Source organism: Nipponia nippon, unplaced genomic scaffold (genome assembly GCF_047370975.1).
Source record: "Nipponia nippon isolate SJK-2023a ecotype South Korea unplaced genomic scaffold, ASM4737097v1 scaffold_2, whole genome shotgun sequence".
Classification (NCBI taxonomy): Eukaryota; Metazoa; Chordata; class Aves; order Pelecaniformes; family Threskiornithidae; genus Nipponia; species Nipponia nippon.
The window spans coordinates 32,834,790-32,857,956 of record NW_028262336.1 but is presented as its reverse complement, the minus strand read 5'-3'; the positions used below and the strand labels follow the sequence as shown (position 1 = coordinate 32,857,956).

General features: G+C 40.5%; 1 protein-coding gene across 9 annotated transcripts in view; it reads left to right on the top strand.

Annotated features, from left to right (window-relative positions):
* ERG (ETS transcription factor ERG) overlaps positions 1–23,167 on the top strand; it is a 148,390-nt gene that overhangs the window by 122,884 nt on the left and 2,339 nt on the right. For 7 of the 9 annotated variants that reach the window (XM_087758698.1, XM_087758692.1, XM_087758696.1 and 4 more), the window contains 7 exons: positions 6,225–6,376; positions 9,350–9,553; positions 10,515–10,595; positions 12,679–12,750; positions 18,763–18,831; positions 19,198–19,254; positions 21,097–21,144. In XM_087758698.1, the coding sequence (XP_087614824.1) occupies positions 6,225–6,376; positions 9,350–9,553; positions 10,515–10,595; positions 12,679–12,750; positions 18,763–18,831; positions 19,198–19,254; positions 21,097–21,144 (683 nt within the window). The remainder of the gene's footprint in view (positions 1–6,224; positions 6,377–9,349; positions 9,554–10,514; positions 10,596–12,678; positions 12,751–18,762; positions 18,832–19,197; positions 19,255–21,096; positions 21,145–23,167) is intronic. The other 2 variants (XM_087758693.1, XM_087758697.1) reach the window with 2 other exon arrangements.

Genomic DNA, 23,167 nt, shown 5'->3' with positions numbered 1-23,167 from the left:
GCTTTGGCCTAGCTATCACCACGTCAGACTTCAGCCTTCTCCCAGGCAGCAATCTAATTGTAAATTATGTATATACAGAACATCATTTCTTAGCTTTGGCTTTTAGTGACCCCATTCCCTTCTTTCCCTTTCTTCACTCCAACCTCACACATAAGAAATATTGAAGTGTTTGCACTAATGGAGAAATGACAACGTGCAGTCAAACTTAAACCAGCTGTTTCCCCACACTGTGAACACAAAGAGCCGGGCCGGTAATATTTATTGCTTGACTGGCCTCTAGTGAGCCAGACGCTGACTGCCTTCATTTGCCATGATGGCCTTAAGGCTTGAAGCAGCTGTGGACTGCAAGATAGCTGGGGAAAGTTAATCAAAAAATAAAAAAAGAAAAGATTGTTTCAATTAGCAAAAGTTATTGTTTGATTGAAAGTGAATGGCTGCTGCATATACAACTCAATAAACAAGCATCTTTTGCTTTGCTTACAGAAAGCCAACAATGTTGCATGCGTTGGCATGTGATGTTTGCTTTTTGCTTTCACTGGCGGAGGGAGCCGAAGGCACCTCTACGTGCCACGCTGCAACATCTCTGAGTGACGCCTGGGCTGGCCCCATGCAACCCTGAGCACCTGCCAAGCTTGGGGCACCCCACACAGTGGTGGCTGCCCCCGTTTTGGACGCTGAGGGAGTATGTTAGCGTGGGGCTGCCCCAAGCTCAGCCACACTGCAGCCCTGGGCTGTTGGGGCTGTTGAAGACCGGTTTGGTTGCCCCTGCATATCCCAGCATGGAGCAGTGCACCTCCATGACTGCATGGCCCAGTGAGGACTTCAGTTTTCCTTTTTTTCCTTTTCTTTTGTCTTCTTAGGACTGCTTTTGACAGTCACCTTATAGCAAAAATAAACAGACTGTCACCATGGCTTCAGCGTCAGCTTAAGCCAGCTTTAGCTGGCGGCATGTGTCCCGAGGGGCTTCCCTCCCTTCCACAGACCTCAGCAGCTCGCTCCCACCCTGGCTGTCCCCTTTCCTGTGGGCAAGCATCGCCTTCACACAGCTGCCCCATGTGGGTGGGGGAGTGACTCAGGTTATAGCTAAGCACTGAGTTACTTACCCACCCACCCATTTATTTACTTGTTTGCATACTTGCTGGGGAAGCAGCTCCCCAGCCCAGTTCGCTAAGCAGTTGTGCGAGAGCCTGTGTGAGCACCCCAGGAATATTTCGACCTACGTGCATTTTCTGGCATTCTAATGCCTCTGTTATGCTGGAGTCCTCTGCAGAGAATTTTGCACTGCTTTCTCAAGAAGCCTTGGAAGGGAAAATAAAACCTCTGTTTTCCTTTCAGCAGGTTAAGCATGGTGGTGTTCATGCATCAGATTTAAGGGCGGGTGCCTGCACAGGAGCAGAGCGCTTGGTGCGCTTGCAGGGCTTGGCCTCCTGTATGCGCAGAGAAGCCGCGCAGCTGCATCCAGCTGCGGTGCTGGGCGATAAGCGTGCGTGGTGGAAACTGAGCTCTATCAAAGCAAGTGCTGAGGCCTTTGATATCAGCACTGAAGGCGCTTTTCAGAGTCTCGCTTAGCACCCATGGTAATCACCGTTGGTGCCAGGGAAGCAGCCCCTGGGGCTCTGCAAAGCTGCTGGTGCAGCCACACTCCTGCTGCGGCGGCTGGGGAGCGCGGGCTTCTTCTCTCCAGGGAGGGTCGGGCTGTCCCCAGTGATGGCTGCCAAAGGGGAACCCAAAGGGGGATCCACAGGACCCCTCTTTGCATGTCACCCCTGTGGCAGGTCTCAGCAGATGTGAATCCCACTGATTCATGAAGAGGAAGAGGGTGTAGAGAGGGGCAGGGAAGAGAGTTTAGGGCTGCAGCTGTGTAACCCTTTGAATTGATATTGTGGAATAAAGTATGTCAGGTGTGCTTTAAGAAACAGCAGTGTACCTCAAAGTAAGAAATCTCAGGGAAGTTTTGTTTTTTTCTTCATGGGCCACTTTTTCAATGACAAACCGTTTTGGGGGAGGGTAGGCACTCATCAAATTCGCTACAACTTGAGTAGTTGCAGTGAATGGAGACAAGCTTGAGCATGCTTTGCAATACACTCAGTATGAGCTGACCTTTAAATGATGTAATTTTGGCTAAATATAAATTTACATATGTTGGCCTGAATTATCTGAGGGAGCTGGCTTTGTGGAGCTCCCTCTTGTACGTAAGGACAGGGTGGGGTCATTGCAGTCCTTCTGGGACCATTCCCCTCTTTCTCAGATCACTGGCATTACGAAATGGGATAGGAGAGGTGAGGAGAGGAATCTGTATCCTGTAGGACAGTGGCATGGTTTGTTCGCCAGAGCCTCACAGAAGAAAAATTCCTGGTAGCTCAGTGTGTCCTCTGACCTGACCAGAGACAGGCTGGACGGTGACCATGCATGGAAAACTCTTCAAAGATGTACTTGCACCACTCTACTCTCCTGAGACCCCTTTTCTATAAGTAGGCTCTGTAAGGAAGTTATTCAAGCTGTGGTTATTAAATAAACTTATAAAGATATATAGATATTTGGAGAATACAATTTTTCTCATTTATTTCCCTCTGAAATTCAGAAATTTTAAATAGAGGGGTTTATATTATGGGAATGTCACAAAGATCATGTAAAATTTTGCTGTTTCCTAATCTGTGTTTCTCTGACACCTTGCATTTTAACACAACACAGGTGTTTTATGTCACATGGGGAAAACAGTAGCATATTGAAGAGGAAAAATTGTGTTTCATACACTTATTTATGAACTTACATCTGCTTTCATCAAAGTGAATGGTTGGCAAAGCTCCAATCGGCTTCAGTAGGAGTGGGTGCTAAATTTAACCATCAAATCAGCTTGATTCTAAGTAACCCTGAATAAAGACGAGGCTTCCAGTTCCAAGGACTCATGGAGAAATGCTTTCTTCAATAGACAGTTATGAGCAGTTGGAGCTGAATCAGCTCAGGACTGGACAAAGTGCTCTTGGGTAGCATGATTGTAGTTGTTCACTTTTTTTTTTTTTTTTTTTTTTTTTGTAAATTCCAGGTGTAACGCAGTATATTTACAAAGGCTAAAAATAACATGCAGCTGTGAAGAAAAACATCTCGCGTTTCATTTCAGACCTGGAGCTTAGGATGAATCACTGCAAAGCTGCACCCTTTACACTGGGCACACTTTCTGAAAGCTGCTTTTCCACTGCCTCTGCTCCCCTGGTGGTTCAGAAATAAAGCAGACTCACAGAAAGTCCTAAAAAAAGCTTTTGCAGACAATCACTCTCTTGTTGTTCTGAGCACTAAAAATGCTATTTTCTAGTGTCTGCTTGCATTTTCAGTTTTGCTTTCTATACTGTAGAAGTCCATTCCAGCTATTTGAATTAAACCTTGGTTCAGTGGTATGCATAAGCACACGCTCAATTTGAAGTACCTGAGTAGTCCTGTTAGCTCCCATGGAGCTGCTTGCATGCTTGAAGTTAGGCATAGTCTTAGAAGATTTGCTGAACTGGGGATTTGCTTGTCCACCCAGTAAGCTAATGGGACGAAACCCTTGACCATCTGCTTCTGGATTTTAATGAAAAGTTATGACTTATTTATGCTCTTCTTCCCCACCCCTGTCTGTTTATATTCAGATCAGAAAACCAGCTCAGAAGCCCTGTCAGATTGCCAAAAGCTGTGTGCTACTACTGGATCTTTCACATCATTTACTGTTCAGTGTTTACGAGAGTGTTTTTAATGCATGATTGCCCATAGAAGTGGTGTAGGCTAATACTGATGTGATATTTCACGTCAGCAGCAAGACTTTGATGTCCCTATATTCCAAGTTCCTTTTCACAGAAAAACAAAATAAAGTAACTGTGCCAGTTAGGCCAAAGGGTGCTGCTGGCTGTTTCCCAAAAACATCCCTAAAAAATCACTGAATGGGCCAAATGGTTCTTTCTTTTGTCTTTGGACCATAACTAACCTTGGGAGTCAGGGTGGGCGTCTGCGCAGGTATAAGGGCAGGAGTTGAGTGGTGTTTCCAAATATACATGATTTAGTATGCAGACTCACTTACGCATATATGCTATTTGTATTTGTTAAACAGAAAAAGCCAACATTTTAGTCACAAGCAATCATCACAAAAGCTCTTTTTCAACATGTTTACACCTGAAAGAAAAAGTTACTTTGTTTTGCTTAGTTCTCTTTAGACAGAAATAAGCTGCATCCCAGAATTATATTTAGAGCTATGTAGTGGGATATAAAAGTTAAACCCGAAAGAATAATGCCCAAGTATTCTGGTTCTGAGAGGAAAGGCTAAATTCACCACCACTCAATGACAGGCAAGACCATGTGCTGACTGTATCTTCCCTTGTGGTTATTATTCAGTCCTGTGGCTGACAAAGCAGTTGTAGGACCTTTACACAAGGCAGATTTAGTATATAGTATGCTATGCATCACCCAAGATACTTTATACCTGAAAAAGGTATGTGAAGCCAACATTTCCCAGGCAACATTCAAGGCCCTGTTCCTTCTCCTAAAGAAGATGACAGTACCCATTGAATTGTTTCTGTGATATATTTTATTTTTAAACTGAAAGCCATCAGCAGTTAATTTTTTTTTTTAATATATATATTAACACAACGTGGTAAAATCAGAAGTAACACTGCATAGAAAAAAACTGCTATACTTAAAATGTACTTTTAGTATTTAAGATGTATACTAAATCTTTTCAGCTTTCCAAGTGCTAGTTATTTTTTAAAACACACATGAGAATTATAACTGCATTAGTTCCTGACCCATGGTAGTGCTGAGCAGTCAACTCAACTGAGTCACTCGGGCATTGGATAAAATATCTGCCACATCCTTTTGATGTATGTTGAGCAGACAGTTGTCCAAACTGAGTATTATTTTTCCTCTTTTGACCTCAAACAATAGCAAAACTCGTCTGGGAAAGCACCTGTATTCTGACCACTGGTGGGCTTACAGTGACATTGCTGCCCAACACTTGCAGCAAGAGCTGGGATTTTCGAGCTGGGGAGAGCAAGAGGCTCTGGGTGAAACACATTTTGGGGGGCAGGTCCTGAAACATGCTTCCAGGAGTCTGGGTCTTGGAGGGTCTCTCGGTTCTCTGGACTGCAAATTAGTTGGTTTGCAAGGAACCAAAATGAAACATCGCAACCTGACTTGCTGCTTGTTTAGTAAGACCATAGTACAGTTTCAGCAGTTAAATGGCAGGACTAAAAGAAAGCTTGTTAGTAATGTAGTATCACTAAAGAAAGCAAAACCCAACTAACACCCTCCTTCCCTTGCCAAACAGCCTCTTTACATTTAAAGTTATTCCCTGTGGCTCTGTTCTTTATTTTGATTTTTGTAACAATTTTTCTCTCTCTGATGAAACACGTTGTAGACATTAAATTAAGGGACAAATATGTCTGTGTCTGCCAGAAAGAAAACTGTGATGCAATTAAAATGCCATTAGGGAACCCCTGTGGGATGTTAAACCTAAAGACTCTATTCAGAAAGCAAAGCCAAAATTAAAGAGGTGTCTGGTTGCAGATCCTCTGCAGATTTCCATTTCTTGACTACAGTACCATGGAGACTGTGCTAGTCAGGAACTGAAAGGTTTTTCCAGTCATGCGTGTGGTATTTTGAATCATGACTTTGGCAAATGTTCCTTTTCTGTAAGCCATACGTAGAAGTGTCTCTACATTGCATGACATAAAGTGCAACTGAGCATGGCCCACATGAAACAATGGCAGCAGTGGAGATGGGAAGCTGTCCAGGCCTTGGACAAGCCTTGTCCAAGGCTTGGACAATGACAACTAATAATAGTTTTCCCTCAGAAAATTTACATTAAGTGCACCTCTATGTTTGCCGAGTCATCTGTGAGAAGTTTGGAGAGAGAAGTGCAGCTATTTGGAGCCATCGGGCTCAGCAAGCTCATGAACAAGCCTCCATTCTAGCCCGGTCTCTGGAAATAAATCGTTAGTGCTTATATGTTTGGAGACATATAAGAGTCTGATCCTTTGAAAATAAAAACAAATGTATGGTCCATTGAGGCTGGTCATTTTTTCTGAGGCAACTGAAGGAATCAGCAGAGTCATTGGGTGGTAGGTACTAAGTTTTCCAGTGACAGCCCTACCCTGGTGCTCGAGTCCCATTTTTTTTCATTTCATTCAGCGTGATTCTTTGCTGAGGATATTAGTAGGGACTGGAATAATAATAGAAGCACACCTCTCTTCTCTGTCTAGGAATTCTCCTGATGACTGCAGCGTGGCAAAAGGAGGGAAAATGGTTAGCGGCTCAGACAATGTTGGGATGAACTATGGAAACTACATGGAAGAGAAGCACATTCCACCCCCAAATATGACTACCAATGAACGGAGAGTCATTGTGCCAGCAGGTTAGACCCTCTACATGAAAATTTCAACCATAAAAATGCATTACCCATAAGTCTACTAACATTATTTAAGATTTGGAGAAAAGTGGCAATGTGATACAGGTGATCAGGAAGAAAAGAGCAGTAATTTCCCAGGGTTATTAAGAGAACGGGCTGAGAAATATCAGTGAAGCCACATCCTCAACCTGGCCTTCCCATTTCAGCAGCAGAACTTGCTGATACAGGCACTCAGATCTTATCTGAGTTCTTAGCTCCTTTTGGAGTATTTCACCCTAAAGTGGGCAAAATGAAGAGCCACTTCCATTTCCTAACACCATGGACTAGCTGGGTGCAGAGTGTGTGGGAGGGAGAAAGGATCACTGTACCACATGATGTCCTTGCAAATACCCAATGCAGTCCAGCCCTCAGCATGCTAAAACACAATAGCTTCTGTGAAATCGAACAGTTCATGAAAAGCATTTATCTAGGTTATCCCCTGACTTTGGGCGGTGTAAAACATTTTAGTAAGCAAACTGACAATTCTACTGCAATATAAGAGCACAATTGAGAAATTCTTGGTTAGTCTTGGCAAGCTTCGTTGTGGGATTCAACAGTTAATTGAACAAGAAGGCATTCACTCCTGTGTGCCTTGTCCTCCAAACAAACCTCTTCTGGAAGGTTTGTTGCCTCAGTTTCCAAAATAATTAGCATGCCTATTTCCAAAGTCAAAGCATTAGACCATCATGACATATGTGGGTGTTCGTAAACCACTGGATATACACAGCATAGACACAACACCTGCAACCTGCGAAGAGAAGGGAATGTTTTGCTGCTAGTTCCCCTCCAGCAGAGATGTGCCTATCTGAAACATTTCTGCTACTGCTATGTTGCTTAATATTGTTACAGTTTTTCAGTTGCTAAGATATGCAAGAGTACTAACTGTGGCCAATTTTGCAAGCTGTGATTATTTCAGTTATTTGTCAAGATACATGTGGACAAATAATGTTGCAGTATCCTCTGCAATGGTATTGACAGTTCTATTCTGAAGCACGGAAGAGTGATGCACTGAATAAATGAAGTGTCCTGCCTAACTAGAAGCAGACCACACTGAAATTCATGACATTTGAATGTTCTTCTAAAACATTTGTCTTCTTTGTGGTTGGCACTCTTTTCAGTCTTTTAGTAACCCTTAGCATGGTTAGTTCAGCAAGATCTTTTTTTCTCAGTGTATTCCCGGAGGTGTGTTTTGAGGTGGATTTGAGTGACATTCAAAGAACAAGATGGTCACAGCCACAGCCTTGCTATTTTGAGGTCCCTAGAAGAAATGTATGGTTAGAAATCAGCTGGTTTTGTTTGACTACCACATAGGCAGTGTGCAGCTCATGTAGCAATGTTTAGGAATAAAAAAAGCAAAATTCACATTTCCAGGTGTGGTAACTTTCTAGTTATCATAAATAAGAAGCATTTAAAAATTATAGGCATAATCAAACTGTTCTGGTAAACTTCCTGGTGTTTGGTTGTTTACTTCAAACCAAACTGAATGTAGTTGTTCGAGTTCTCTGCTGTAGATGTGGGCAATCGCATCCAGACCCTGGGTTTACCAGCCAGACTTGCATCTCTCTAGATTGCTACATATTTCGTACCAGATGGAGGGGTTCTTCTAACTGTTTTTTGGTGCACTTCAGAGAACAGAGGGACTCTCTGAAGCTCCAGAGGATTAAAAATTCTGACTTGCAAGGGCTTAAAATGCCAAAAGAAGCATCAGAAAAGGGGACGCACTAGTGGGTGAAGGATTGGGAGTGAGCAACAGCATGACAGACTCTGAATAGTTCCTAGCCCATGGCAAGAGATCTCCACCTCTTTCAGACCACCCTGAACAAGTGAAAAGAGAGGGGATGGCACTGAATTAAGCCACAGAATAGCTATTTAGGCTGTCACTCAAGTCCCAGTCCTTCCACAGAATTTTATGTGGCAGAGTACAGCCATTTGACCTCTGCGTGCTCCATTCTCAGCCTTCAGGATATCATAGAGTCATAGAATTGTTTAGGTTGGAAGGCACAAACTGTTGAGTTTGTTTCCCCTTAGCTTTATTCTTTTCTCTTCAAAAAGTATAAATTCTTCATGGTAGGAGCTGTCTTCCATCATGGGGATGTACACTGCAGGTTGTTAGGGTCCTTCATGTTGATGGGTGCTTACTGTAACTCAAGAATAGGAAAAAAGAGAATGGAAGAGAAATAGACAAGGAGGAGTTTAGAAACAAAAAAGAAGTTTAAGTTAAAATCAAGGATTTATTCAAAAATACAAGGTATTTGGCCTTATGTTTTGCTACAGATCTGGACTAGTTCTTGTTTTTTTCCCCAGATGGTTTTGCCAGTACTTCAGGTAGTAAGTAAAAATCCATGCAGGTGTAGCAATGTACACCAGTACAACACAGCAGTGTAGGAAAGGAAGTGCAGAATATTTTAATATGACCCACTCCAGTGTATGAAATAACTAGCCAAATCTGTGAGTGCTTGCTTAGCCTATGCCCAAGAAACAGTACTTCTGACTTGAGTGGAAGTTTCACTTGAATAAAGATACAAATTCAACAGAGAGCTTTGAAAATTGTTCAGATACAAGTCGCAGTGCTGTTAGTGGGCTCTCTTAAATACTTTTCTGAAGAGTATTCTCTGCATGAGGACAGTAGCCTAAGTTAATCTGTGCATAATAATGCATAAAAATAACAAGGCAAAGGAACTAAATGGGAGAAGGAGCTCAACAGCAGAGGGTTTGTTGTTAATAATCAGAGCTCACAGCTCTTCCCTAATAGTTTTCAAGAGACAGTTATTCTCCTTTGCACTCAACAGGCCAAATTAATTCCTCATGTACTTCTAGCAGTCGGTAAACAGGGGATTAAGGTCTGTCCAGTTTGACTGTGGTCTACATTTATTTTGTACTGGTCCAGCACATCATCACTCTCCCCTCTCTGCCTAATTTTATGCTTTGTGATACCACTAGATCCTACATTATGGAGCACAGACCATGTACGCCAGTGGCTGGAATGGGCGGTGAAGGAGTACGGTCTCCCGGATGTGGACATCTTGTTGTTCCAGAACATCGATGGGAAGGAGCTGTGTAAAATGACCAAAGATGACTTCCAGAGACTCACCCCAAGCTATAATGCAGATATCCTCCTGTCACACCTACACTACCTCAGAGAGAGTAAGCTAGTTTTCTGTCATTGTGGTAGTGGTTACAATCAATCTGTGGTTGATACCAGTCTTAGATTTAATGGTGTGGATACACTCAGCTGGGTTTTCAAATGTCTGTTGCAAATGTTGCTGTTCCTAAGAACATAGTAAAGAGCCTGATCCAAAGCCTCTTGAGTTTGATGGAAAGATTCCCATTAATTTCAGTTGGCTTTCACTCATGTTCATTGAAGAAAAGGGTTAGGGAATATTTCTACATGTCTATCTCAGAGAAAAATCAAATTGAAACCCAGCATATTCATCAGCATACTGTAGGAAGAAAATCATGTGGGATTCAGTGCTAATGTTTTTTCTGGTCACATACTCATTTCTTTCCATTTTAACGATGAGAACGCTAAACGAGAGTGCAAATATTGATTCCTAAAGCGAATTCCAGGCATGATTCTAAGGACTGACAGCAGTTTGCTCTACTCTGAATATGATCAGGAAAATTTCACTAAATTGAATAAAAGTTCTGTAAATTCTTGGAAAAAATGAACAGTCCCTGAAGTCCAAATGCAAATTACTTGTAGTGCATGGCTAGCATTTCAAAGGGAAAGAAGGGACTAGTGTATTCCTGGCTTGAGGGCTTTCATCTAAGCTTGAGGAAATTTTGCAGGTTTGCCTCAGTTTAAAGAAGTTAAAGTGAACATGGTTTTTAAAGAAAAACCAACAAGCGTTGCAACACCAGTGCGGTGCAGTCTTCTCCACACGCACACTGTCAATGATCAGTCAGAAATACTATGCATTCATAATGTTCAATAAATTAATGCCCTAGTTTAAGCTGTAGCACACATGCCTCTCTCCAAACTGCAGACTGAAACTGACTGTCGGTAGACTCGCATTCACACAATCCTGTCAGGGGAAAATATGGTTTAAAAAGATAATTCACATTTTTTTTTCATTTTGGTGTTGCTTTTTGTTTTGTTTTGTAGCTCCTCTTCCACATTTGACTTCAGATGATGTTGATAAGGCCTTACAAAACTCTCCACGGTTAATGCATGCTAGAAACACAGGTAATGCTGGCACTGCTCCCATTGCTATAGGTCATCTTCTAAAAGTACAGGATTCCTTTTTACGGGTTGCTTGCTAAAAATGGAAACGGTAAATCAGGAGGGAGAGAAGTGTATGTTCTCCTTGCTGTGTGTGTGAGTTTTATGCACAGACACACAGAAAAAAGGTGAGATAATGTAGGGCCAGATGGTGCAAAAATGGTCTCCTTACTGGTAACTTCTTGTGTCCTACAAGAGAATGGGGTCCCTGTCACATGATAAACTGCAGGCTTGGGGCCTTTGTCTCTGAGGACTTTTTTTCTCATTCTGTCTCGTTGTACTGTCAGATCTATTCCATGGACCCCTAGAAGGTTGGTGGAGCTCAAAAGTGCTTCAGCGCTTGCCTAAGTGCCATGAGCTCTGGTGAATGGGAACTGTTTCCCCTCCCACGCAGTATATATATCGTATAATTCAATAAAATTACTATTTAGGCAGTTAGCTCATCTCATTTTTAGCTATATGGGACTTGAGCTGGAAACTCCACTAGGTTTGATGTTGTAATTTCCACTAAGTCTGATCTGAATGTAAAACGATTTTAGTTAATATTCACCCCTTTGTTAATTTGGCCCAGAAAAGTATTGAGTGTAGGTAGGAGAATGATACACTACATGCCTCAAAAGCATCTGTCTTTCAGGATGTGACTTAAAATATTTATGAAAATAATTCAGAATAAATTTTATCTTGCTCTAGCAGTTGTGCAACAGAGGATGGCATGGAATTGTACATATAGTATGGTATACATACTGATTAAAGATGTTTGGAATATTGCATGATCATGCCTGAGGGTGTTAGTTATCTACGGTGACCAGAAATAACAATTCTTTATGAGAAATGAAAAAGATAATACAAAGGATAATGCAAAAGAAAAAAAAAAAAGAAAACCTTGGATTGTGATACCTTTTTCATATTTCATTTAATTTTTCACTGTGGTAAATAGCAGCGAGTTTCCTAGCAAAATTAACTAGATTAGAAGATCTCTCCCTGAGATTAGATGTTTGCCAGTTGACATAAAGTCCTACTGTGGGCTGTAGGCATGCTGCAAACCCCACCAAAAGCAACAAAAAATTTTTCATTGAGTTTGATGGAGTTTGGAATAAGCCTTAAGCCCTTTTTAAAAATAGACGGACTTGATGGTCTTTTCCATCTCTGGCTTTCCAGATTCTAATTTGCCAAGCAATTTCCACATACAGTTATCCAAGTGTTGTTCAGTAGTTCTATGTGTTATCTTTTTCTATATATTTGCACTGAGAATGATATTTTGAAATTCATTTCACCAAAATGAGATTGTCTGCATTTCTGTCATTGGGACTGTGAATAATATGTTGATCATGAGCATAAGGAAAATTAGTTGTTCTGGTGGCATAAGAACTTTGGAGTGGGATTTTCAAAGGACCCCAAAAGAGTCAGAAACAAGTTCTTCTTGAAGTCAGCAGTAATTGCACAAATCCTTATGACCCCTTTCATGTTCCTAGAGATGGTCATTATAAGTCTCTTGATGTAGTTAGAGCAATTTCAATGCCTGAGATAAGTGAGATACCATTTTCTATATCAAGCTCAATATTTTTAATTTTTTTACTCTGTGAAGAGAATGAGATTTCTGAGGGTCTGACCCAAAGCTGACCAAAGTCTGTGAGAAGATTCCCACAGACAACAATAGTCTTCAGCCAAGGTCTATAGTCTCTGTTGAAGATATGAACCTGTTTGGGAAATGCATGCAGTAATGAAGAGAAGGCAAAGAAGTTTTATTTCAGAAGATATGAAACCACCTGCCCAGGTGGAGGTGATGGTGGGGAAGGTAGAAGGGATTTCCTGAACTTGACTCTCTCCTCTCTTAACACAGATTTTGCACAGGCTTTTATCCAGTAATTTGAATGGATTTACACAGATGCAAAGGCTATCGGAATTAACTTTTATATATAACAGTCCTAAGATAGAAAATAGTTATTCATAGTCTTCACTCAGACACACTACAAGAGGGAAAATATCAGTGGACCTAGGGACTGTGAAAATGAATCTTGAGGTGTTATGTCTTCTTCTTTCTCTTTAGGAGGTGCCACTTTTATTTTTCCAAATACATCAGTTTATCCAGAAGCAACACAAAGAATTACAACCAGGCCAGGTATGAACAATGACCACCTTTTGTATGCTATGATCTTACTCATTTCATCTCTTGAAATATCTTGTTCTTTTTCTCCTTCAACTCTCTTTTCATAAATATTAGGCTATATTTTGAATACACACACATATTATAGACATATATTTTATATATATGTGTGTGCATATATCACTGTGTAGAGTGAGATGATTAAATAGAGCAGTTTAATGTCTGTTTCTTCCACATATCTCTGCCTTTGAAGCAATGCTATCTAGTGTTTAAAGCACCAGAGAATCGGAAGACCAGAGCTGTATTCCCTGGTTCTGTTGCATTGTCCCAGCACACTCACTTTTCAATGTACTTCAGCTCTCTGTCTGTAAAATAAGGCAAGAATATCCTCTTTCATAATGCTATTTGAAGTATATTGGGAAAAAAGTACTCTAAAAATGCAGGATACATGTTTCTCCTGATATCTACTTTTTATTTATGTTTGAGGCAAATAAACCCCACAACATCTGATTGTGAGTTTAAGAAACTAAATAAGTAAAATCAAAACATAAGAAAGTTCTTACTGCTCAGAAGTTTGAAACCCATGAAAATATTGTGGGTGTGCTGGTTTGAAAAAGGCTAAAGGGAACAATTAAAGAAGATGAGGACATTACTATGAAGCTAAAAATTTTCTTTACATCACCCTTCACCGCTAAAGATGCTGGAAAAATTCCTAATCAGGACACTTGCTTTTCCAGTAATAAGCACAAAGTACTGTGAGACATCAGGAGGAGTTGCAGCAAAAGACTAAATTTAAAGGAAATCCATTACTGAGCCAGAGGCATACATCCAAGTGTTCTGAAGGGACGTACGCTTGAATTGACGGAGCTCTTGTGAAAAGATACCTTCTCTCATTAAAAACAGAGGGGTTTTTGGATAGCAAATATTTTATCTATCTTTTATCAGTGCTCTAGGGTATAATCCAGGAGAGTATCTACAAGTATCTATTTTATATACACTTGTATACATGTATCTATGCAGGTCTGCAGATTTGTTAATTAATAATCAAAAAAGATAGATAGGGAAACAGCTGCCATACCATTACATGATCAAATCCACCCTGCTCAGCTTCTAGGAAAACAAACGCTTCAGCAAGATTTGTTTGTCTATAATAATACTGTAGTGAAAAGAAAGGAAAACACTGATCCAATGCATACATTTGGCATTTGGCTTTCATAAGACATTTACCAAAGTGCCCCACAACTATTTACAATGAAAGTTAAATCAGCATATCATAAGAAACAAAATATTTTAACAGATGAAGAACTAGCTAATTAATCCGTTACAAAGACTAAATAATGGACTGCTGAAGTAATGGGTGCTTTAACATTCTCTGCCATGATCTATAGTTAATAATAATTGGAAAAAGGACACAATAAAATTTGGTATAAAACTTAGCGATGGCATATGATTTTATTATTACTTAAAACCAGAGATTCCTCAAAAGGCGCCCAGAGCTTTATTAGAGATCAACGAACTGGCAATACCTTAACAGCTGAAAATACAAGCTGGTAAATGCAGTATAAGACACAAGTTATTTGCATATCTTACCGATTTCAAATTAACCCTCTTCACTCATAAAAGAAGAATTTAACATAGGCATCTTTATTTATGGCACAATGAAAGCCACTGCTCTAGTTGTTGGCCAAAGTGAAGAAAAAGTAAACAAATGAAGAAACACAGTGGAAGATCATATGGGAAATCTGACTGTGCCATTAAATACATCAGCAGTGTGGCCTTGTACAGAAAGCTGTGTGAATCATCCCTTATCAAAAAGGCTATTTGCAGAATTAGAAAGAGCTTAGAGTAAGCCATGGGAATATGGAAAATCTTTCGGGCATGTTGAAAGATATAAAGGTTTGAAATTGTTGAACACAGGGAATGGGGATGAGGAAACATGATATAATTATCAAAATAAAGAGTGTCACAGAGTACCTGCTTAATCTCACTATTAGAAGAAAGGATATTCAAAAAAAAGTTAGACATTGTCATGAAACATTAAAGCAGACTGTGGCCCTCATGGTCACGGGTTATAGTAGCACCCAGGAGCTTTGAATGGCACAGAGGAATCTGGACATGAATATGGATGAGAAGACAAAGCATAGCTATAGAAACAGGTACCAACTATGCAATGTAAAACTGGATGCCTGAAGCTCACAGTAGTTTCCAATGAAAATGAACATGTAACATAAGACCACAGGGGCCTGGGTGTCCTGCAGGAAATAACCATGCCAATTGAGAGGATTTCAGGCAAAGGCTAGAATGATTCTGCTGTGAAAGACTACTATTTTATGGGTATGTTTCCACTGGACTTGAACAAAAAACTGGATATTTTTTTATCTCATGAGAAATTCTATGATTTCAATATTTGTTTCATCCTGACTTGTGATGGAAAAATAAAATACTAGTTTTCTCAGAAGTAAAAAGTTCTAAAATACACATATCAGACATGGTGAAGTCCTTCATTTCAGCATTTCTATCCAAATCACATTTACAATGACACTTACAAAACAAAATGCTTTATGTCAACATTAAAAGCATCTTCCTGTGTTGACACAATTCCTTGTGGGAGTTGTAGTTTGAATATGGGGTGTCTCTATTCTTCTGTGTAAACTGGTGTACCCTAACTAAACATTTCCTACAACAAACTATCATGTGATTTTGAAAGTATTATTTTATTTTATCTTTTACAGTTGAAAGTTGACAAACATCTTTAAAGTCAGAATTTTTATTCAGAAAGAATAAAAGATTTTTTTTGCAGAAATTCAGTTTTCTCTCAATAAACTATTTTATTGGCTTATTCCATAGCTTTCCTTTTAGTTAAATGTCACACTTCAACTAGACTGCAAAGCAGCTTTTCCATAACAAAGCACCCTTCATGTGAGAGCAATAGCAGACCCTGGGGACAATCACTTGATGACATGAAAAAGGTCAAAAATGAGGAGGGGGGGAGTAAATAATGTTAAATGGGAATTAGCCAAATCCTAGGATGCAATTCTGGAGAAAATAATTAAGCATTGCCATTGTTAAGGCACTACAATAGAAAATAGGAAATGAGCAGAGCTTGTAATGAACTGCAATGACAAAGGCGTATTTCTTCAGTCACCTTTAAAACAGAAACAGAGGTTTAAGGAAGCTGAAAGTAATACAATGAAGCTGTCAGGAGCTCAGGAAGACCTAATATGGGTTTGTCTACATGTCTCATCAAACAGGAGCATTCCCATCAAAGATCTGTCCAAGATAAGGACATGTTGTACTAATATCTCACGAATAAGAACAGATCTGCTTATCTAGGATAGCAACATGTTTATCAAGGCACAATACTGAACTAAGAATGAAGTTGGAATTTTGCACTATTTCAAGAAAGGCTGATAACTGGATTTTTCTTTTAATGGAGAGGGCGTAGTCAGAAAACCATCTTATGATGTGTTGAGTTAAAAGGCAAAACAGTTTTCTCAGAGTACTAAATTTGTGGCAAATATATTTTAAGGCTGCAAGTGCCACTGAGTACAAGCACACAACATCACACAGCCCTCTCAGTGTACAGGTGCCTAATAATTTGGAGACCCATAAATAGATAAAGGGAGAGGAGAGGAGAGGAGAGGAGAGGAGAGGAGAGGAGAGGAGAGGAGAGGAGAGGAGAGGAGAGGAGAGGAGAGGAGAGGAGAGGAGAGGAGAGGAGAGGAGAGGAGAGGAGAGGAGAGGAGAGGAGAGGAGAGGAGAGGAGAGGAGAGGAGAGGAGAGGAGAGGAGAGGAGAGGAGAGGAGAGGAGAGGAGAGGAGAGGAGAGGAGAGGAGAGGAGAGGAGAGGAGTTGCACAGCCTAATGACAAGCACATACCTTTTCCCCTATTTGTCTGTAGTCTTTCTAGGCAGGGAATGGAAGAACTGGGGGAAAAAATAGGTTCCTATGTCACCAGAATCTCCCTGGCAAGGCTGCCATGGACATAGAGATCTGGCCAGGCAAGGCAGGACTGGACAAGATACAGGCAAGCAGCCCAGGCTGGGCCCTTTCCCCCTCTGTACAGACAGAACTTGGAAATCCCTGGAAACATGACCAGAGTCCTTCTGAATTTTTTGCCAGATGACAAAGTCCTCAGGCCATGAGGTGTCTCTAACTACAATTAATTGCAGTGTTGATCTCAACCTGGTCAGGACATCTGCATGTTACAATGATTCACCTGCACACCAGTATTCTGCTCAGAGATGAGCACATGTGCAATTCAGGTTATTTTCTCTGAGTTTCTGAAGGACAAGGCTGTGGAATAGTTCTCAAGAAACCAGGGATAAAAAGGCACTAGTTATTAAAATGTAATACAAAGATAAATTGCATATCTCAGCAAAAGCAAAGTTTTTGAAGTGTAAGATTCTGGGAGACAACAGTGCTGGTAGTGCCAGTCTGCTCCTCAAGCCAAACAGACTAAATAAATTAAAGGCAATTTGGTTGTGAATTTCATACTACACTTTATTTCCATTCGATACTTCTGATCATAGTGCTTGGAAATGGGCAGAGATACATCTGTTTTGCACAGAGCCAGTCTATGACTGTTTCTTTACTTCCTAACTGGTTTAATTTCCAAACATCATTTCTAAAATAAAGCATAAGCACTGTTAAGAATCAAATCATCTGCACCAGCTTAGTTCTACCAGGTGGGTACTGCTACCCTCCTGAGATCCTGGGCAGGCTACATAAGTCTCTGATTTTGGCAGCAATTTTAGCTAATGTTTTAAAGCCAGCTGTAGAAAAGCACTGGCAACTGCAAAAAATTTCAAAGGGTAAACCAAACATTTTAATTTATTACATGTACTTTATGAAGAAAGCTTTTACGTTTTAGTTTCTTCATTTTTATATGCTAAAGCATTTAAATGAAATAGAAGTACTGAGTAAATGAAAGAAAATTTGGATACATAAAGTTAAAGAGCTTTTCCCAAGAAGCAGAAAGGAATATTTAAATAGATGAAGCAGGAAAAAAGCTATCCACTTTTTGGAAGAAATATAATATGTGTACATATATATGTTTAATATTTAAGCATGTTCACTGTTTCCACGTGTTATGTACTGTTTCCACATGTTATGTTTCTAAAGATCTGTGAGGATACTGGAGTGTGGAAGGGAAAGTGAAGGAAAAAGAATTAATAATAATTTGAAATGACTAGTAGAAGAGAAACAAGTGAGATTGGCAAAGTACAGCCACCAATTATCCCAAAAGGATGGATTCTGAATGATGAGAGTGAGACCAGATGGTGCATCTGAGGAAGAGAGCACTTGCAAGCATGAGGAGTAATATCACAGGGAGAGCACAATGAAGTGCATGATGGCAATGAGAGCCGGTGCAAACACAAACATACAACAGTGATTTAGAGGAATCTCCAACAGACAATACCAAGACTTTGTTGTCTCACATATCTCTGCCTATGACCAGGTGGCAGAAAAGGGAACTCTCAAACTCAACCTACAAGGCTTGATCAATCTCAAGGGATGACAGCAACAGACTAACAAAGAATAGCACATTAAATCAACTAAAGTCTATCTTCTTAAAATACTGTTACATGCTGAGATTGGGAGGGAATGGTACACAGTTTATGCTTAATCTGAGCTCTGACCTCTTTGGGGACTTTTCCTGCCAGACTCTAGCATAGATCGTCCATGATGTGCAGCACGTTTCATTCCTTAGTGTCCTGGGCTGAGGAAGGAGACCAAAGGGAGTACTCTGAGCCTTTGGAAATGATGGACTGTGTAGCCTGCTTGTACCACCTATTTCAGTGCAGTTCAGACATCTAACAAGAACAGGCACCTCTAAAGAGCAATGCAGAGGGCAATGTGATACTGTTATTTTTAAAGACAATAAAGACGATAAAGGTTTCAACAAGGAGTATCCTTCCTATTTCAGTAATTTTTCCAATCCAATGGGTCCCCTAGAAATGTGCCCCTTATGGACATAAACACTTTATGCCATATCTGCATGAATCCGTGTATTTTTCCTTTCCAGATTTGCCTTATGAGCAAGCCAGGAGATCAGCATGGACGAGTCACACCCACCCCAGTCCTCAGTCAAAAGGTAAAAAACATCTGCATATGTCTAGCCTGTGGGCCTAATGCACATCTGGTGCAACCTGGGTAGACTCTGAAGTGAACTGATATGAGCTACCTCAGCATTCAGCTCTGGAAGACTTTTACCTGTGCCTTGGCTGGAAAGCCTGTTAGCTGTGTATAGGCAATACTGGGTGGAGTCATTGGGGCAGCCGCATCCTTCCTTGAACTCAAGCTTCATCAGGTCCATGACCATGTAGTCTTATAAAGCTAAATCCTATTGTGACCATCATTGAGTGGTGAGCAGCAGGAGTCCCAGGCCTGTGATCTATCACAGATTTGGTGACCATCTTCCAAACTGGAAAAATAACTACATGGGTTTTTTCATTTTCAGCTACTCAGCCATCATCCTCAACAGTTCCCAAAACAGAAGACCAGCGTCCTCAGTTAGGTGGGTGTCATTTTGTTTGAATTATGCCTGGGTGTGATGGAGTTTGTTGAATATGATAAGAAGGACAGCTCTCACCTACCAACCAGAAGCAAATTGCAATATCTGATTCAAACCACTAATGAGACCTCCAGCTGGTGACCACAAAATCCCCAGATGTGTATGAGTTGGCTCGATATCTGGATCTGAGATGAAGGCTCCCATGGCCATTGAAAATTATTTTTAGTAATGTTTAATGGCAGTGATGACCTTGCAGAGTGAAAAAGCTGTTAAACAAAGTACCTATGTACAGTTTAGGTACAAAGGTGGAAGGTAAGGATGTCAAAAGACCATATACTCCACAGCAGTTGAAATGTGCATGAGCAAAGAAAAGAAAACGGATTACAGCATACAGAAACCTATTTGAATTGGGCTCCTGAAATTAAACAGGAAAATTAGGAGGGTTCTTAGTCTATTGGGAAACTGAGGAGAAAGCAGAAGTTTATGAGTCTGTAGACTACTGGTTTTGCAAAATGGGTGCATTTTGTGTTTTCAAAGCAGCTAATCCATGGGGTAGGACCTAATCCCTTATTGTGAATTAGACTGTGCTTTGGACAGGTATCTAGAAAGCACTGCGGAGATTCTGAATCCGTTATGGCTTTTGTTAACAGCAAAAGGGTAGAAATAGGAAATAAAAGAGATTTGGAGGATATTGTTAGCTCAGAAGACTCTGAGCCTGTTTTTATCACATGGATTTCAAATCATTATTCTGGTTTTTGTTATAGCTAAATAAGACTGTGCACGTGACTATATCTCATTAACTCATATGCATGCTGCCTGGGAAGTATTATACTGTTTTTTTCCCAAATAGCATTTTATCTAATCTGGCCTTCCAACGATGAGAATCTTTCAAGAAATATACTAATGATTTATATAAGTCCTTAGGACCATTTAAGGGCTGTGTGTGAGCTGCACAGATTATTTAAATGTATAAGAAATGTAACCTGATTATCTTCTTGGCTGTAAAGCTGGCGTCCATTTGAGAGCAGCTGTCTGGAGATGAGGCAGCCCAGCAACAGGGTCATTCAGCAAGGGGCGAGGGACTGTGCTTGCAGCCCATCGCTTTTGCGTTTGTACTTCTGTCACAGCCTTCCCTTTTTCCTGTTGTACTTCAATCAGGCCTAAATAAGTTTTCATGTCCAGAGGGAATCCCTTGAGGAAAACATTGAGATGCTACAGGCATTGTGTGGCTGATGCAGGCTCTTCTGAAAACCCGAGTTGCAAGGTTAATACAGAGGATCCCTCACTGGACTCCAGTGACAAAGAAGAATAGACCCAGCCACATTGCCTGGGTTCAGCCATGCACTCTCAGCCCTCTTCTGGAGGCTCTTTTGGCACAGAAGAAGTTAGCAGTGGCACGGGGAAAACAAATGTGGCCTCACAAGAAGAGAGGCCACTGTCCTTTGCCGGCGGCGACTCTCACCCCATTACCTGTCTGTGCCTGTGGGCCCTGGCACGCTGCAAGGGTCAATAGTACCAAAGGGTGCCCACATGTATGTGTACTTCATTTAAGTAGGAATCAGAATACTTCTGAGCAAAATTTACAGTGTGCCTGAACATATGCTTGTGCACACTAATACAGTACAAAAGGCAAATGTGTATCCTTGCAATTGTTCACTTGCACACCCAATTTTAAGGGAAAACACGCAAATATTGTGATGCAGAGAAAGGAACTGCTTTCCCCAGTGTTGGACCTGCTGTCCCGTCAGGTGGTATACACTGCCCCTTACAAGGTTAAAAAATAACACCTGAAATATTTGACATCATTGTTACATGATTTAAAATCTTTCTTTCACAATTTTGTAGATCCATATCAGATTCTTGGACCAACCAGCAGCCGACTTGCAAATCCAGGTGAGAAGGGATTTTGCTGATTTAGGAGGATTTCTCTTCACTGCTAGTGTCCCCACTTCAGCTTTAAGGCCAGACCTGGAAGGTGATGTGACCAATTTTACCGCTCTTCAGTATGACTCAGTGGGAGCTGATGATACCCAATGTGTTGCAGGATTAGGTTTCTAAATTACACAAGGGTGGGACTGAGGTCACAGATTAAGACACATAAACTCATGTATCTTAATGTAGGTGTCTACATATGAGCTAGGTGTCTTATTTCCCATGATACTCATTGGAGGCGCATTGTGACAGGGGCTTGTAGCATATTTCAGCTAAAGATGAGGAACCTTCTCGGTGAGTTAATAACACTGATTGTGAACTGTGCAGATTTCACTGTTGCTGCTCTGAGTCCTCAGGACACACTGTGGCCATACATCGCCATAATCAACATCATAATCTGCCACAATGGATAGACATTTTATGTGCCACTTACTATTTCCCCTGCTTTAACAGCCACAGGGCACAGTGTTCCTTGTTCCATATTGAGGTCTCCTCAACCCCCAGTAACAATGTTTCTTCTTACAACCATTGTATGGCTTTTCAAGGCATGAAATTGCCAAAATACTGATCCATTTCCTTCCACTTTATCCCAAGCGACATCAAGCACAGTTCTAGATTATCTTACTTTCTAAAGAGTTTTGCATGGCATAGGAAAGCAATTAAGTATTAAGAATAGGATTTTCCAAATGGCCTAAGGCGGTGGGTTTCCAGATGACACTGATCTTGTCTAGAAGTGGAGGCCTACCTCCCTTTAATTTGTTCGTAAACCCCGGCTTTTACAATTTGTCAAGTGTCCATTTGGTAGCCTTCATTACTGTGGAAGACACTAACATGGTCTGGATTGGGATACTTTTTTAACATTTGGATATGGAATTCCTACACACCATCATTCCTGTGCTTTAACATGTTTTGTGTGTTTATAAATTGGTGGAATTACTCTCTCATTAAAAGGAAATTGACAGCAACCATTTATTTTCATAGGATTATATATTACATTTGGAAGGCAAGTGTTTATGTTAGAACATATGTTGGATTGCTTATTCAAAAATTTGTGTTTTGTCCAGTGCTGAACTGTTTATTGATTTTCAAAGGCTAATCCTCTTGTTATGTTTCGTGTATTAAAACTTGCATGCCTTGCTCATACCATGGATTCTTTTGTTTGTTTGTTTGCTTAATGCATGTTAATGGAACAGAAGAAATTCATTAAGGACAGTTTGGATAAATATAATTTAAATGAATATGGGTTTCAGTTGCACTGAAGTATAAACTGTTAATGGATTTCAGATGCTACTCTAGCTTGATATTTTAATTCACTACTATAAGCTTTCTAAAGAAAAGCTTGTTTATTATACCCCCATATCTGGTTTGGAAAAAAAAAAGAAACCCAACCGATTCCTGGTCAGAGATGTACTTAGAAGTTAGCACATACAAGCTGGTTGGCAAATTCTGCTGACATTGTGCTTGTGAAACAGATTGCCTCGCAAGCTGCTTCAGCTGTATTTTGCATCATTTCAGTGCTGCTTTCTTAAGAAATGCTAAGCTTTTAACATGAATATCAGTGGCAAGGCCCTTTGAAATCTATTTTCAATTGCCTAACATGGTCAAATTTTGTTCCTATAACTCTGGGCAACACACTTCTGCAAAGCTGACAGCAGACTAATTATTTTCTTTTTAAGATGAAATTGGCAGAGGAGGGAGAAAAAACCAACAACATTTTAAGTCTTAACTTCAATAATCATTTAAACTCATTTGACACAGAACAATGACAAGACTGTATTTTATGGACCTTTTCACCGTTCTTGCAAATGTTTTGCCCTATGGTTGTATGCAGTGCAACAGCAAGCTAATAAGTTTCCGTTCTGCATTTCCCCAAATGCTGCAAATGGATGATATGGTTTGGCATGAGCCCAGCTTTCTCTAAACTTCTCCATTTTGTGTAGGCTTATTCCATAGCAGAGAACATTTAGTTGCAACATAATGCTGT